Source organism: Balaenoptera acutorostrata, chromosome 1, assembly GCF_949987535.1.
Source record: "Balaenoptera acutorostrata chromosome 1, mBalAcu1.1, whole genome shotgun sequence".
NCBI lineage: Eukaryota > Metazoa > Chordata > Mammalia > Artiodactyla > Balaenopteridae > Balaenoptera > Balaenoptera acutorostrata.
Genome location: NC_080064.1, coordinates 27,196,581 through 27,213,085, shown reverse-complemented (window position 1 = coordinate 27,213,085; position 16,505 = coordinate 27,196,581). Strand labels below are relative to the sequence as shown.

General features: G+C 46.8%; 1 protein-coding gene across 1 annotated transcript in view; it reads left to right on the top strand.

The window, feature by feature from the left end:
* The window catches only part of CSMD2 (CUB and Sushi multiple domains 2), a 676,782-nt gene that overhangs the window by 328,239 nt on the left and 332,038 nt on the right, over positions 1 to 16,505 (top strand). The window contains exons 8-10 of the mRNA XM_057529595.1: positions 3,366 to 3,453; positions 4,153 to 4,277; positions 13,587 to 13,708. Of these exons, the coding sequence (XP_057385578.1) occupies positions 3,366 to 3,453; positions 4,153 to 4,277; positions 13,587 to 13,708 (335 nt within the window). The remainder of the gene's footprint in view (positions 1 to 3,365; positions 3,454 to 4,152; positions 4,278 to 13,586; positions 13,709 to 16,505) is intronic.

Genomic DNA, 16,505 nt, shown 5'->3' with positions numbered 1-16,505 from the left:
AAATATACATTTCTCTACAACAAGGTACTGGTCTCCTTTCTGAGATTCCTTCAGGGAGGAATGGGTGTGTGACTCAAGCTGCCTCGGAGGCAGGTCACCAAATGTCTGCAGGGGTCTGGCCCATTGTGTTCTGCCCAGATTCCCTGTGGACAGATGTCCTGAACTTCAGGGGAGGAGTGGGCCACACTTACATCTCCTGGATCCTACTTACTGCCTTTACCAGTCTGTGGGCACCATGGGCCCCCAGCCATTGGTTCTGTTCACCCATGTGTCTGTGGCTCCCTTCACTTTGGGTAGAAGGCATTGTCTTTCTGAGTGTGTTGCGGCTTCTTCCTCACCATAGGGACCGGGGCAAGGATCACCTTCCGGTCTCTTCGCTCTGCAGCCAAGAGCAAATTCATGCTACAAGCACAAGCGGCTGGTCTTGAATAGGCAGGGGAGGCTGGAACTCAGGAAAGAAAGGGGAAAAGCCTTTTGCCTCTGTAACTCCGACAGTAAACTGTTCACTGGGATTTGAGTTTGCTTGTTTCCGGGGAGCCTTGAAGGCTCATACGGGGATGCCGTCACCTGTTCGGTCCTCCCAGGAAGAGAAGGCACTGGGGGGGGTATGAGGTGCTCACCACTGGGCTTGCAACTTCCTGGATGGCGCCTGAGCCTCATTTCGGGCTGGCTGATAAAAGGGGATGCAGCAAGGTTTGCCATACATGTCAGGGGCTGCGGTTTGGCTGGTGGGCTTCGCCATGGCCTCAGCTCTCCCGTCCAGCCACATCCTCATCGGTCAGCCTTCCTCTGTGCTACGCTGAGCAGTGTCAGCTCTGAACAAGAGGGCGAGAGAAGGAGGCAAGAATCTGCTGTGCATTCTTAACACGCTGCAAGGTGGTGTGTGGTTCCCATGTGGTGGTAAGCAGGGCCTTTGGATGGGGGTGGTCGGTGCACAGGGTTGAGTAGGCAGAGCCTAAAGAAGGTGGGCGCTTAGCTCAGAAACCCTCAGTAGGGCTGGATCACGGTGAGGCTGGCTTGCCAACAGACGAACCCGCAGGTACAGCTCAGGGGTCCTCTCTCCCTCCTGCTCCTGGGGATCCTGGAAGCCCCAGTTTTCTCTTTCCTCCCGCCTGCTCGCAAAACACTGAGGCCCCAGGAGGCAAGGGCTTGCTCTGCTTTTGGAGATGGCGCTTCCGTCTTATTAGCCGAGCCTGAAGGGTCCTGGACTGGGGGAATGTTGACGTAGCTTAGTTGAGGCTGTGAAAGTTTCAGAAGTAGAGGTTTGGCAAGGAAGGGGCTGGGAGTAGGGGACGAGCGTCCAGTGGGAGCGACTGGCTTGAGCCTGGCACTGTGGAATGTTGGAGAAAAGGAGGCTGCCCAAGAGGCCTTGTACTCGTCACCACACAACCAAGAGGGTAACCGGTCTCTGGCTTGAGCACTCAGTCTGTCCAAATGCCCAGGTTCCCTTGGCCAGCCACCCCCGGGGCTCCCTGGAGATTTGGGCAGGTTTCTAACAGTAGAAATGAGCTTCAAACTCAGGTCTGAAATGAGACTAAATGAGTCAAAAATGGGATTCCCCACTGCTGCACTTCCATCAACTCACTTGCATCCTCACAGGTCGCTGGGCCAGGAAGTCCCCTGCCCCCTCTCCCCATGCCCTACTCTTCCACAAGCCCTGATGACTCTTTCTTTGCCACGTCCATTCCCATCACTTCATGTCTGTCCCCACTACCAGGCTCTTGTTGTCCTTTACCTGAATGAACACAAAACTTTCTAACTCATTTCACAGTAACTGGCCTCCCTCTGAGCAATCCAGATCTTACAGTGCCCTTCCCCACTCAGGACTCTTCCCATCGTCTTTAGGATCAGACTCGAGCCCCTTCAAAGTCTGACCTCTGAAACCTCACCTTCACTCCTCCATGTCACTCATACCCTCCCTCCTGTTCTGGCACACCGAACAACTTACAGTTCTGTTTCCATGTCTCCACCTTGCTCCCCGGGCCCATCTGTCTGCCTGAAATGCCATTTCTCTGTTATCATGTATCTAAATCCTACTATCTCAGTAGCTCCATGTCAAATGCTGCCTCCTCCAGGCAGCCTTCCATGCTTCTCTCAGCAATATGAGATGGGTCCTCTCTCTGAACCTCCCTGTAGCTGTATCTTTCATCACCTCCCCGTTGTGGTTCTGTAGTTTCTTTCCATAGTTCATGTAACTCCTTGAGGACAGTGGAGTGGTCATATCTTATACCTGACATTGGCACTTCCCACTGTATCCAAATAGGGTCTTGTATACAGTAGGTGTTCAATTAATGCTTGTTATGTACCATGTGCAGGAGTGAGTGGGTGAGTGAGTGAGTGATGGAGCACGTTGCTCATATTGTGGGACATTGACTGGGTGAGAGGGAAATGGGCCAACTCAGGGAACGTTGCTCCAGACGTCCCGTCATCCCTTGTCTAGAGGTGGTTGTTGGGATTGTGGGGTTGGTGAGGGCTTGAGTGGAGCTCTGGCTCCTGGTCATTGCCAAGGCCAGGACTCCAGAGGTGCGAGGGAGTTCTAGCCTCACAGCATCTCAAGAACAATGAACTGCAGGGGCCGGAGGGTTTCCACCTTCTCCACTGGAGACGGGAGAAAACTGACTTTGTGTGTATCCGCCGTCCTTTGACCAAGCTTCTCCTTTAACCTAGAGTACCGTGCACGTGGCTTTTAAAAACAGGACTCTGGTGTTGGCGAACGTGAGGGCATCACAGCACCTGCCAGAGCTACCGCAGGGGCTACCTCGGTGCCCTCGGCCAGCGGCACGGGCGGGGGATGCTCTGGTTACCGCTTACTCCGCATTGAGAACTGTCCGGTGGGAAGAGGTTTCTCAGCAGAAATATTTGTGTTTGAGCTCAAGTCCCTGCTTTGAACTTCAGACTGCAGCTTTCTCTTACATTCTTTACCGTTTCTGACCACACATCCACCTTTTATTTAACTTTCTTTGAGTCATTTCTCCATTGGGGGCTGAGGTTGGGGGGCTCATCTCATCTAGAGCCACCATCAGCAGATTGGAAGGGTGGGGAGGTCACCGGGGGCTGTGGACTGTCCACCTCTGGCCGCTGGTGCGGGATAAGGGAACGGGATGGCTGTCGGCTTGGGGTGCCTCTGAGCCCACACGCTCTTGATGAATTTCACTTGGACTTCGCTCCCAAAGGAATTTGTCAAAAGCAGCTCCCCATCTGCACACTCGGGAAACCCGAGCCCAGTAGACCCCAGCAACCCCACAGGCCCCAGCAGAGCAGGGCCTCTTTCTGTCTCTGCGTCCACCTCCCACCCTGCGACACTGCCCCGACTGGTTTCTTCCTGTGATTATCCATCTCTGTATGTGCTGTTTTTTGCCTTGTAGTAACTCAGGTTGGTGTGTCCCAAGGGCATAATATGTGTCCAGACCCTGGCATACCTGAAAGGGGCAAAAGACTAGGCTCAGATTTCAGGTAAGATCTGTTTGGGAATGTTCGTATTGCAAGAAGGGTGGGATGGCCTGGTTGGGGGGAAGACAGGGACTGGCCTTCCTGGAGGTAGACTGGAGAGGACCATGTGGATACAGGATCACTTCCTGGAGAAGAGCTTTGGCCTTGAACATTCTCTCTTGGTCCAGTCCTGGGACTAGTACCCATACCTTAAGGGGGAAGGGAGGGCTGTGGACTGCCAGTGTCACCCAGCAGACCTATACCCAGGGTACAAAGGGCTGCCATCGTCAGGAATGACATGCCAGCAGGCAGCTCGCACCTCCGATAGACTAGGACACCCTGGGGCCCCGAGACAGTGCATTTTGTAAAGTTTCTAACTATCGAGGCATCTTCTCATAATCTTCCACTTTCATGAAAGTTTATGGGTATCATCCACCCACTCTTAGCTGTCCTAATTGTCCTAATACTTATCTCAGAAGATTGCTCTTTCGCTCACAAATTCACCTTTTAACTCGATCCTAAAACCATTAAACGGTCCAGAAAAGAAGATGAAGAGCAGGTGTTCCTTCCAATGGAGATTTTAAGTGATAAACGGTGGAGCGGAGATGAAGGGCCAGAGGGGAAATAAAGTTCGGCATGGTGCTTCTTTGTGGACCTAGGAAGGACTCAGGGGGGACCTGGCAGGCCCAGGGGTGGAGCTCACAGATACTCCTTGTCTCCCAGGTTAGGATCCAGCGTCCAGTTCACCTGCAACGAGGGCTATGACCTGCAAGGGTCCAAGCGGATCACCTGTATGAAAGTCAGCGACATGTTTGCAGCCTGGAGTGACCACAGGCCGGTCTGCCGAGGTGAGGGTGCCCCTGGAAAGGGATGCCGGCCAGCAAGCTGGGCTGGGCGTGGAGGACGGAGCCCAGCTCCTGAAGCCTGAGTCCAGGCTCTCATCCAGACTGGCTCACCTCACTCTCACTGCTCCCCACACCTCAGATGCTGCACCCATTTACTAATGAACCCAACACATTTATTTAGCACCTCCTCTGTAGGCCTATAGAGGAGCAGGAGATAACAGAGATAACAGATAACAGAGATGGGAAAGAGAGGCACGGTCCCTGCCCTGCCTGCACCTGACAGTCTAGTCAGGGAGTCACACATGAGCAGGTTTCTGGCCCACCGCACCAAGATATCACAGCTGCACCTAGATGGGAAGGGAAGTCACTTTGTATCATGTCACCTTGAATCCTTCCATTATAGCACACAGACATCCCAAACCCTCCATCTCAGTGACCTTGTGTCTTTCCACTTACTCAGCAAAAAACAGACCTGTCACTTCTGAAAGAATGCGCTGAGCTATGCAGGAGTAACAGGGACCATGACCTCAAAAGGCCTCTCTGTGGGATTCCTCTAACCTCACACCTGGACCTCTTATTCTCGGGGGCCCTGCCGTCCCAGGTTTCACAAGAACCAAGGCTGGGCTGGCCAAGTCCCCATCCCCCAAATAATCTTAAAATATGAGACCTGAGTGTATTTTTCCTTTGGGACAGGACAGCAGCTGCTTCTATGGTAGAGAAGCCCCTGGCCTCATCTCGCAGGGCACCACTAGACAGCTTTTCATGTCCTACACTGCATTCATCTCTCTTTTTCCATTGTTTGCACACATGACCAGGACTCAAGAGTTCTTGGTACAAGAGTAAGGAATCACTCTAGAGTTTGTAAACAAAGACAGCAATTGCCCTTTTGAGTGACCCTTTGGAAGAGAAAGTGTGCTGCCCACTAAAGTTACATTGCAGATCCTTCCAGTTTAAGAAGGAGATTCTTTGCCTCTCTCCAGGCACATGCATCAAGATGAAATTCATGCAGAGTAAGATGGGTCCAGGATAAAGAACTTAGATCACTGCTGCACTGAGGAAGGTGCAAGTTGGAGCTGAGACCCACTCCCTTTTCTTACTGTGTTGATAGCGCTCTGGAAGAGGGTCATGAAAATCTCTCTCACATAAGCCTTAGATTAATTCATTCTCACTCAACTTTGAGGTGGCCACTGTCCACAATTAATAATGTGCTTTGCATCCCCACTGATTTTAGTTATATTATTTCAAAGATTCCACTTAGCTAATATTTTTCTAAAAAATCAAACAAAAGAAGAATTCTTGGGTATTACTCTCAGCTTTGCCACCAGTTGGCCATGGGTAATTGGGCAAAGCCCCTATCTTCCCCGGGCTTATTTTCTTACTGGTAAATGTAGATCATGGCTCCTACCCTACCCATCTTGTGTTAATGTGAGGGTCAAATGGAGTTGTAGATATGGAAACACTTTATGAATTGGGAAGTGCTGGACAAGAAAGCAAACATCCTTGTGCTAGAATATAAGCTCTGTAGGGCAAGGACGTCTGTTTTGTTCACTGCCTTGAATAGGGCCAGGCACATAGTAGGTGCTCAACAGCATGTGTTGAATGGATGATTTAATACATGAATAATTGAATAGCACAACACTCCATTTCCGGGGAACCAAGACACCAGCTGAATAGACAGGCATAGAATTATCAAGTCTGAGGATCAAGGCACCCTTTGCCTGTCTGTCATTTCAAAATTCCTTTTGAGAAGCCAGAACAAGGATGCCTTCAGGAGGTGGTGGGATCTGATCTCTCCCCAAGACCTTTTCATTGGAGGCAGGTTGTTCTCTTAGTAATGGTGGTTGTTTACATGAATAAGCCCAGGGTGGGGAAGGGCTGGTGTTTCAGAAGAAAGTTCACAGTCAAGTAATGTGCTCGTCTTTTTCTCCAGACATGTTGTGTGCCCCAGTCAAGTCCCTCCAATGATTTTGACCCCCTGGACTCTGCATTCTCTGCCACGCTATTGACTAAGCATCGGGCCGAGCTTTTTCACATCCATTTTCATCCCATCCTCTGCCCCTGGGAAGTGGGGGGGAAATCACGGAAAACAGAGCCAGACAGAATTGGGTACAAATCCAGCCATCACCACTTTTTAGCTGGGTGTCCTTAGGCCTGTCTTTTCACCTCTGTGAATCTCTTTTCTTTTGATAAAAGGCAGTGATTATAGAACATTGCTTTATGACATTACTGCGAGAACTAGAGGAGACAGTGGACATGAAAGGCCTCATTTAGAAGTGACCCCAGCGTATCTGTGAGGCTCGTGTGCAGCGTGTTTAGTTTAAACTGCTGAGCCCTGTCGGGATATAGCTTCCCCACGCCTCAGAGCGCACCCTCGGCCTCTAGTGGCCCCAGATCTTTCAGAAGCCTGTTTCCTCACTGTCCTGTCCAATCCTGTTGCAATCACACACCTTGGGAGGCCCACAGACTTTGATCTAGAGACCAACTCTACCTCCTGCTGACTTGCTGGCCCTGGGCGGCTTCCTTCCTCTTTTTTAGCCACAGGGCCCTCATTTGCGAACTGGGAAAACAAAACCTCCAGTGCCTAGTGATTGCCAAATTGAAACAAGCCATTTTATAGAAAGTGACCAGTACTAGCTGTGGTTGAGAGGGGGCTCTAGGGCAGGTTCACCTTCCTGCCACTCTCTCCCTCTTTTTCCCTCTCCCAAGGTCATTGTGAGGGAGGAAGAGAAAAGCGAAGGTTGCTGGGTTTGGACTTGGATGATCTGTCCTGGACTTCCCCGAAGGCCAAGGGCTGAGTTAGATACTAAATTCAAGGGGGGTTCTTTAATTTTGACAGTTTTGAAAGTTTTCCTTTTAAAATCTCTTATTTTTAATTAGTCAGAATTACTATTCTAATTGTGATTTTTTTAACAGAGAGTTTAAAGGAAGCCCACTTTAAAAATAGAAAGGGACAAAACTCTTTGAATTCCACGAAAGCTCCACTAATAAGCAAGTTACCAAAAGATCACAGTCTGAAAAGGATTCACCGCCACACACAGTGGTATTATTTTTCCTCTAATGCATTTAAAATATGATTTGATTTTAAACATTCATTTTTCCACACAATTAATTCTACCAAAACATGGGACCCGGCAAATGATAGGTTTTCAACAAATGTTTGAGGACAACCTGAGTGAATCAGTGATTGAAATGCATGAACAATTGGGGACCGTGCCCTCATTTTGGAATTTGAAATTCGATATTCACAGGCCTTTTTTTTCTTCCCTTCCCACCAGAAGAAATAAGCTTCTCATTTAACTACTAGAAAATTTTGATCATCCAAAGGAATTGAGGACAGCATGAAACATTGTTATCCTGTTATACTAATTCTATTCAGGCCCAGATACAGGCAGTATAATATAGGGCTTGTCAAACTTATTTCACATAGGGAGCCCAATATTTTTTAAAAAGCCTTTGCAGAGGCCCCATAAATAAAATAGATACTGTGGAGCTTCTCTCAATGAAGCGGGGTCAGGGGATTTGGAGTTGCCCCCTTCTCACCACTTCCAGCAGCCGCGAAGCCACCTCCAGGGAACCCCTGAGGTTCTGGGGAGCACGGTTTGTAAACCACTGACGGAGTGAAGAGGACCAACTTGACAACCAGGAGATCTGGTTTCTTGTGACCACAAATTGGTGTTGACAGAGGATAGGGATGGAGTACCAGCCCCAGATGAAATACAGTTACTGAGTCACAGAGTAGATCATCAACAGAAAGTCATACATTATTTTTCTTCCTAGAGTAAGAGCTTTTTTGGTAAATAGAACACCAGACTCAGGACTCAGAGACCTAAGTTAAGTTCCAACCTTGCTAGTAACATACCATATGGCACAGGGCAAATTACTGAAATGCTCTGAATCTTCTCGCTCATTCTCCTGAGGTGGGAGTGAAATGTGGGCAATATTGCACAAAAAAGTTTAATTTAATGCCGTGAAAATTACAGGTGGCTGTCTTCCGTCTTGGGTCAGCTTCCTGGGCCTCCCCCTTAAACACTAATGTTGTTCAGAGTTTTGTCTTCATGTCCCTCCCCTCCTCTTTTCTCCACCCCCTCACCCCTACCCCCATCCCTCCCCCACGCTACCCCCGCCTTCCTCTCCTCTCCTCTGTAATTATTCTCCCCTGGGTGATGTGCTGACTTCACTAGAATACATGCCCCATTGCTCCCTGAGCCCCTTACCTATACGTATGTACTAATGGTAAAGCTCCCATTTATTAAGCTATTTGTATAAAGCAGTACAGTAAACATTTTTCGTAATTTCTTTACAAGGAAAGAGGCAACATCCATGTTTTATGTTCAGCTCAAGCTTGGAGTGGTCCGCCAACTTGCCCAAAGGCCCAAAGCTAATCTTTTGAACTGGGACTCCACCGCAGTCCAAAGGCTCTATCCTACTTCTACTTGAAAATTGCACCTGGACACCAATTCGGAGTAAATACACACGAGATGGAACCACATAGAACAACCTCTCCTCCCCCCTGCCCCCACTTTTTGGTAACATTTATTTTGATCTAATTGTGAACTCACAGAAAATTGGCGGAAACTGTGCAAAATATTATATGTTCTTTGCCCAGATTTAAACAACTACTTTTAGGGAGTTAATGGACAAGATAGATCAGTCGGAGAGGTAGGAGAAGAACCAGAGGCATCATGGAAGCCAATGAATGTGAGTTGCACAGAGAGAGAAGGGTCCGCAGGGTCAGACACTTTAGAGAGGTCGAGTACAACAAAGACCAGAAAGCAGCCCCTGGGGTTAAGTGGCTCAACTAAGTGGTGGATGTTTGAAATTGCCCCTGTAAGGAGCTGTCAAGGAAATGGAACAAAGACAAGAGAGAGGGCTGACTTGGGCCAAAGCTTCCATTTCAGTGGCAAACCACAAGTCTGTGGCGGTGCCATGGTTCTCCTGGCAGCCCCCGGGCACCCAGGATGAGGAATAGAGATGGTTAATCAAAGGCAGATAGGAGAGTGTTACAGGAGCTGCTGGTGAGGGTCTTGAGGTCCAGGCTAGGTAGTGAGAGAAGAAGGGTCAGGAAAGGATGGAGAGATGGGGAGAAATGAGGGAGCCAGAGGTCTGGAGAGGCCTAGGATTTAGGACAGCAGGTGGTGCATCGAGACCAAAGTCACTCTGCTGGATGTGTAGGCAGCAGGGAAAGGAACGGGGTGATGGAGTTTGAGATCTCGCAGATGGACTCTCCTGGGTCCCAGAACAACAGGCCCTGGGTGTGGCCATGGACGTGGTTGACCTTGGGCAGGGGCACCTGATCTCAGGAGGAGGTGCTGACCTCCGAAAGGCAAAGGAGCCATCCCTCTGTTGGAACCGAAAGGACGAAGATGAGCACATAAGCAGACGGGATTGCAGACTTGGGGGGGGGGGTGAGAGAAAGGGCACGCCTGCCAAATGTCCTCTGTTCCACCCACAAAGACTGAAGCAAGGTCATCACCTGAGGGTAAGGGGAGGCAAGGGGAAAGGTGAGAGGTCCGAGGGATGTGCAGGAGGCATGAAAGGGTCTTTGAGCAGAGTGGAAGAGTGAGCTTAATAGGGCTAAATGGCAGAGTTGCTGGACAATATCCAGGACTTGTTGAGGTGGGTGATCATGAATTTATAGTGACACCAGTCTTCCTACTCATGTGATTTTTCTCCAGCAAAGCTCTGCTGCATGGAGGCAGGGCTAGAGAATGTAGGTGGAGAAGTTCATCCACAATGGATGTCTTTCGGGCAATCATTTAAAGGAAAAAGTAGCAAGGGACTTAGGCGAATTTGCAAGAAAATGATCATAATGGTGGACCATGGGATCTAAGTTGGGTAAGGGTGGAGGAGAAGACAGGGAGCTGATGGTGGAGAGAAAGTTGGTGTCAGTGGAGTGAGATACAGATGAAGGTCAAAGAAGACTTCCTCCAGGGGGTTAGCAATTGTTCGTGGAACAAAACACTGGAGGGGAGGAGAAAGCTCTCCACTGCGGAGTGCTGCGGACCCAGGAAGGGGAGATGGGCTTCCCTCACGGCAGGAGTTGGAGCAGTTCTGAAAGATGTTGCAGTTACAAGTCAGGGTTTGTTTGCCTTAGAATTGGTGGTCAGGAGGTGGTTCTAGAGAGAGAACTGTGGAAAGGGAAGGATGAGGAGGGAGGTCAGTAGTAGGAGAAGTGAGGGAAGCCAGCATGGAGCACGGTGGGAATAAGATTTGGGGAGAAGATACGGGCTTCCCTGGTGGCGCAGTGGTTGAGAATCTGCCTGCCAATGCAGGGGACATGGGTTCGAGCCCTGGTCTGGGAAGATCCCACATGCCACGGAGCAACTAGGCCCATGAGCCACAATTACTGAGCCTGCGCGTCTGGAGCCTGTGCTTCGCAACAAGAGAGACCGCGATAGTGAGAGGCCCGCGCACTGCAATGAAGAGTGGCCCCCGCTTGCCGCAATTAGAGAAAGCCCTCGCAGAGAAACGAAGATCCAACACAGCCATAAATAAATAAATAAATAAATAAAAATTAAAAAAAAAAAAAGATTTGGGGAGAAGATAGAAGACCAGAGGCACTTGCACCTGGAGCAGTTCCCTTTCTGGTACCAAGTTGTTTTGATGCCAGAACTGGCTGTGGGTCTAAACGATGTCTCCCTAAAGTCCCCTGGAATAGTGCCCCTGTTATATGGTGTAGTGATGTTCAGAGGAAGAATGGGACTTTGCAGCAGAGCTTGGGCATGGAAGGTCCTGGAAAAGTCTCCTGAAAGTTATCCAGCAAGGCATTTGATGGGAAAAGGCAAATAGACAAACACAAATATGTGTTTGTTCATTTATTCAGTCCCTGTCTGAGCATCAACCGTCTCGCCAGCCCTTGTGGGCCACAGCGATGATCTATCCATCTGTTGGTGGGATCGCAGCCAGCCGCTGAGAAGTCTGTCTGTCTGCAGACCCCCTGACCTTACCCAGACAGCAGAGGAGAAAAGGAGCTGATGCTCCATTCGGAACCTATTTTTAGGTGCTCCATGCTAACTAGCTGCAGATTGTAATATTTTCATTAAACCCCTGTAACCCCTTAAAGTGGTAAATGCCTTTTTGACCTGTTCTCTCTAATTTACCTTCAGCACATTTCAACAAACTGCAAATACCATCTAATTTTTGGAAACAAGTGCAGGATAAATTAAGGCTGAAGCTGAGGGCTTTTGGCAGCAAAACCTGAGTCTCCAGAATAGGTGTAAGGTAGTGCTGGTAGAGATTTGTCAGGATTCCCTGCAGGCCTAGCATTCTGAATCCACAGGTCCTCTTTGCAAAGGTGGGCTGGGATCAAGGTTTTGGTTTTGAGTATCTTATTCTAATTTGTTTAGTGATGTTGTCAGTCTCAAGTGTGGTCATGGGAAACAAATCCTGTAAAGAAACTTCAGGAAAGGTAGAATAAAGATCCCTGGCCTTGAGAAATCTTGGGGATAGTGAGATGGAATGAACATAATATCAGAGTCTGACAGTCCCAGCTCCCCTTTGTTAAATATTGATGATGTCCCGGATCCTTGGTGAGCCTTCATATCCAAAATCTCATAGAATTTCATCCTCACCATGCCTCAGTGGGGCAATATCCCTAGTCCCATTTTACAGATGAAGTAGAATCAGAGAGGTTTTCTAACTTACCAGACTTAAACAAACAGCAAGTGGACTTAAAACCCAGAATGCCAAGCTGGTAAACCCCACAGCATGCTGTCTCCTCCCCATGCCGTGCTGCCTTCAGACCCAGTTGTATCAAGTGGAATCAGTGATTGTCCGTGTTTCTCAGCCCAGAATTACAGGAACAATCAGATGCACGGGAGGGGAGTGGGGGAGAGGGTCCCCCTAGGGCTTTGTTCAAACTTGACTCAACATTTGAGGTCAGGATGAGAAGATTCTTCAGGTGCAGGACTGGGGAGAGCCACCGAAAAGGAACTTCCTCGCTGAAGGGGATGAGCCGTAGGAGCAATTCTGACCCCGGGTCTCTTGTGCGTAATCCCTGACAACACTCACTCCACTCAGTTGTAACTGTTTTTCACATCTGTTCCCTCCACTTGCTGGTGGCCCTTCAGAGAAGAGGGATTGTGTCTTAGACATTTTTCTCTCCCCACCCTCTGCCTGGCCTGTTAATAGGCACTCAGTATATGTGGGAATGAATGAGCACAGGCATGAGTGTGTGAAATGAGAAGAGATTAATTATGTCCAGAGCTGGGGAGCCTGCTTCCCCAGGCCCTCCTAGGAAGGGTTTCCTGGGAAAGGTTTATCACAGCCCTGTCCACACACGGAGAGGAGTTCTAGGATATTTTGCCCCATCAGAGGAAACCAGGTTTGACACCACTTTCATTTTATATACTTAGGCTTGTTGAGTTTGCTTGCTATTTCTTTACCGTTAGGCACTTTGCCTACAATTAAGATAAATTGCCACGTGGGCAGCAACAGAACAGGCTCGTAGAGCTCTTTATTAAAATAGCTGAGCGCTAACATTGATGAATGAAGGGGTTGGAACTAAAGAACATGTTTTTAAAGAAGGCAAATACCTAGATACAATGTAGTACCTTAACTGGTATCAATCGCTACTTAATCTAATTAGTTTAGAAGCTATTTTAAAGAGCTTAATTAGATTAAGTTGTGATTGATAACACTTTATATCTACTTGAGGAGAGCACTTCTTCTAATTCACCTTGAATCTTCATGCTTCCAGTCAAAAGCCTATTTCAGGCGCGTGCTAAGTGTGGGGAAGTACTTTACTGTCCCTGAAATCACTCTGGGTGCCTGGCGCTGGGCTGAGCCAGGGACCTCGGCAGAGTCCTTGGGCTCAGACATTCTGATACCTAGTGGGGTGGCCTTGACAAGGACACCCTGAGATTCTACTTCAGGAGGCCTGAGAGCAAATGGGGGAATGCAGAAAAGTCAGCAGAGCAGGAGGAGAGCAGTTTAGCAGGCCCACAGGTAACATGGGGTCCACCTAGCTTGAGGTCAAGGTGTGTAGTAGCCCACACCCTCTTGGTAGAGATGTGCTGCTCGGTCACAGTGGAGTCAGAGTAGGGGGCTTGCTTAGCCTGACGGTGGAAGTTCATCGTTGCCTAGAGAGCAGTGGGTCAAGGCATGTGGGGCCTAGTCCTCCCCCAGTGCTTGGGGAACTGTGACTTCCTTTGAGCCCACTAAGAACCATGGGGGAAGGAAACAGGAAGTAGGAAGTTATATCTGGAGTGGGATGTACAGACTTCAGTCTCTTCTGGGCTGGGAGTGGGAGGTGGGGATGGGAACTCATCCTAACCTAAACTAAAATGCTTGCCTTCCATCTCCTCTCTGCAGCCCGTATGTGTGATGCCCACCTTCGAGGCCCCTCGGGCATCATCACCTCCCCTAATTTCCCCATTCAATATGACAACAACGCACACTGTGTGTGGATCATCACAGCACTCAACCCCGCCAAGGTAAGGCTCTTGGGGAGGATGGGGAGTGTCCTATGGGCAGGACTGGATTGGGGACAGTTGTTCTACCAGGGATTTCAAACCCAGAACTTGGCTGTGGTAGATTCTCTGCAGACAATTATTAAAAATTGTTTTTACTAAATACCAAGTAGATAAAAAGCATACTTGTAAAATATAAGATATAAAGAACATCAGTACAACAAACACCTGTGTAGCCATCTCCCCACTCAAGAGAAAAAAAAAGCACACAGATATCTTAGTGATGTGTGTCCCTCACTAACCTCATTCCATTCCCTATCCCTCAGGTCACCATTACCTCGATTGTGTGCTTTATTATTCCTCTGCTTTTCTTTGTAGTTAGCACATAAGTGTGTATCTGTAAAAATACTTAGTTTGCCAGCATTTGAACTTCATATAAATGTAATCATGTTGTATATAGTATTAATCAAGTTCACTCAAAGTTACGTCCTTAAGATTTATCTATGTTGTTGTGTATCATTTTGCACTGCTATATACATCTTTTCACATCTTTATTTCCCAGTTAGTATTTTTTTTCCTGTGAAGTGCCCTTTGTTCTCTAATAAATTTTATAAGTATCTTGCCAAGATCCACAAAATGACCTGTTGCAATCTTTATTTTAATTATACCAAAACTACAGATAAATTGGAGAACTGATATCTTTATGAGACCAAGTCTTCCAGTCCATTAATATGGTATATCTTTATTTACTTAGGGCTTCTTTAATGGCTTTCAGTAAACTTGTGTAATTTTTCCATTGTAAATCTTGTACAAGTCTTAATATATTTATTCCTAGATATATTTGTTGTTGCTTTTATAAATCATATCTTTTAAGATTTTATTTTCTACCTTTTTCTTGCATGGTGGTTAGAAATGCAATTCATTTTTATACTTTGATTTTTGTATATAGCAACTATTCCATAATAATTTATCTGTGAATTCTTTGGAGTTTTCTACATAAGACAGTTATCATCTGCAAAGAATGATGGTTTTGTTTCCTCCTTTTCAATCTTATACCTTTTCTTCAACCTTTTTCTTGCCCCAATGTTCTGCCTAGAATCTCCAGTGTAATGTCAAACCATTGTGATGATGGTAGGCACTTTTGCCATTGTTCAGTGTTAAACACAATGTTTTACTTCCTCACCATTAAGTATGATGTTTGCTGAAGTCTTTTTCTTAAATTTATAGTTCCTTTCTAATCCTAGTTTGCTAAGAGCTTTTATTGTGAATGGATGTTGACTTTTATTGAGCATCTTTCTATATCTATTGATATAATCATATGATTTTCTCCTTTATTCTCCTGTGTGGTGAATTCCACTGGTTGATTTTTCTGATGTTAAACCAACCTTGCATTCCTGAGATAAACTCAACCTGGTCATTTAGTATTATCATTTTTAAACATGCCTATATTTGATTTACTAATAATTTGCATAGTGATTTTGCTTCTATTTTGTTATGTATTATATATATAACAAAATAGAATATATTATACACACACACACACACACACACACACATACATACATACATACACATGCATACACACACACCCCTGCCAAATCTCTGTGTCAAAATATTGTTAACCTCATAAAATGATTTGGAGTTTTTCCTCTTTCTATCCTACCCTTGTTTTTGGTGTTCTACAGTTTCACTGTTATATGTCAAGTTGTGGATATTTTGGTATTCATTCTATTTAATTTCATTAAGCTTCTTGAATCTATGGATTGCATCTTTCATCATTTTGGGAAAATTTTTAGCTATTGTCATTTCGACTGTTGTCTCTCTTTATTCTCTCTCTTTTCTGCTTCTGGAAGTCTGACAAGGCATGTTAATGTTTCTCACTCTATCTTCTTTGATTCTTTTTTTTTTTATTAATTTATTTATTTTTGTCTGTGTTGGGTCTTCGTTTCTGTGCAAGGGCTTTCTCTAGTTGCGGCAAGCGGGGGCCACTCTTCATCACAGTGCGCGGACCTCTCACTATTGTGGCCTCTCTTGTTGCGGAGCACAGGCTCCAGATGCACAGGCTCAGTAGTTGTGGCTCACAGGCCTAGTTGCTCCGCGGCATGTGGGATCTTCCCAGACCAGGGCTCGAACCCGTGTCCCCTGCATTAGCAGGCAGATTCTCAACCACTGCGCCACCAGGGAAGCCCTCTTCTTTGATTCTTAACGTCTATCATTTTCTCTCATTCTGTTCAATAATTCTCTGTTCAGTTATCTCTAACCTCCGTTGAAGTCATTCACTGGAGATTTATTTTAATTTCAAAGGTCATTGTTTTTGGTTTATGAAGTCCTATTTAGTTTTTTTTCAGGTGCTTTTTGAGCTAATTTTATAATCTCTTGCTCCTTACATATATTTAAGTTATTTAAATATGTTAAACACATTTGTTTTATATTCTGTCTATGAATCTCAGTATATGAAATCTTTGCAAGTTTCACTCTGTTGCCTGTTGTTTCTCACCTCTGGCCCCCAGAACCATGTTTCTTTCTTTGTTTTGTAACTTTCGACTATGTGGTTAGAGTCATAAACTTTGCCTGTGGGAATTCCTTGAGACCTGGGTAGAAGCTGGTGTGTTTGCTTCTGCTCAGTGCCTGGGGGCATTACCAGCCAGAAACCTCTTCAGACTAAATTCTCAGTATGAAGGTTTCAAACCACCCAAGTAATCTGAAGGCTGAAAACCCATGTGAAGACAGATTTAGCATGATGGAGTCTCAGGGGAAGTTTTCTGTTTGCTGTTCACTCAGTGTCAAGGTCTGAGATAAACAATAAGCCTCGAGATCTACC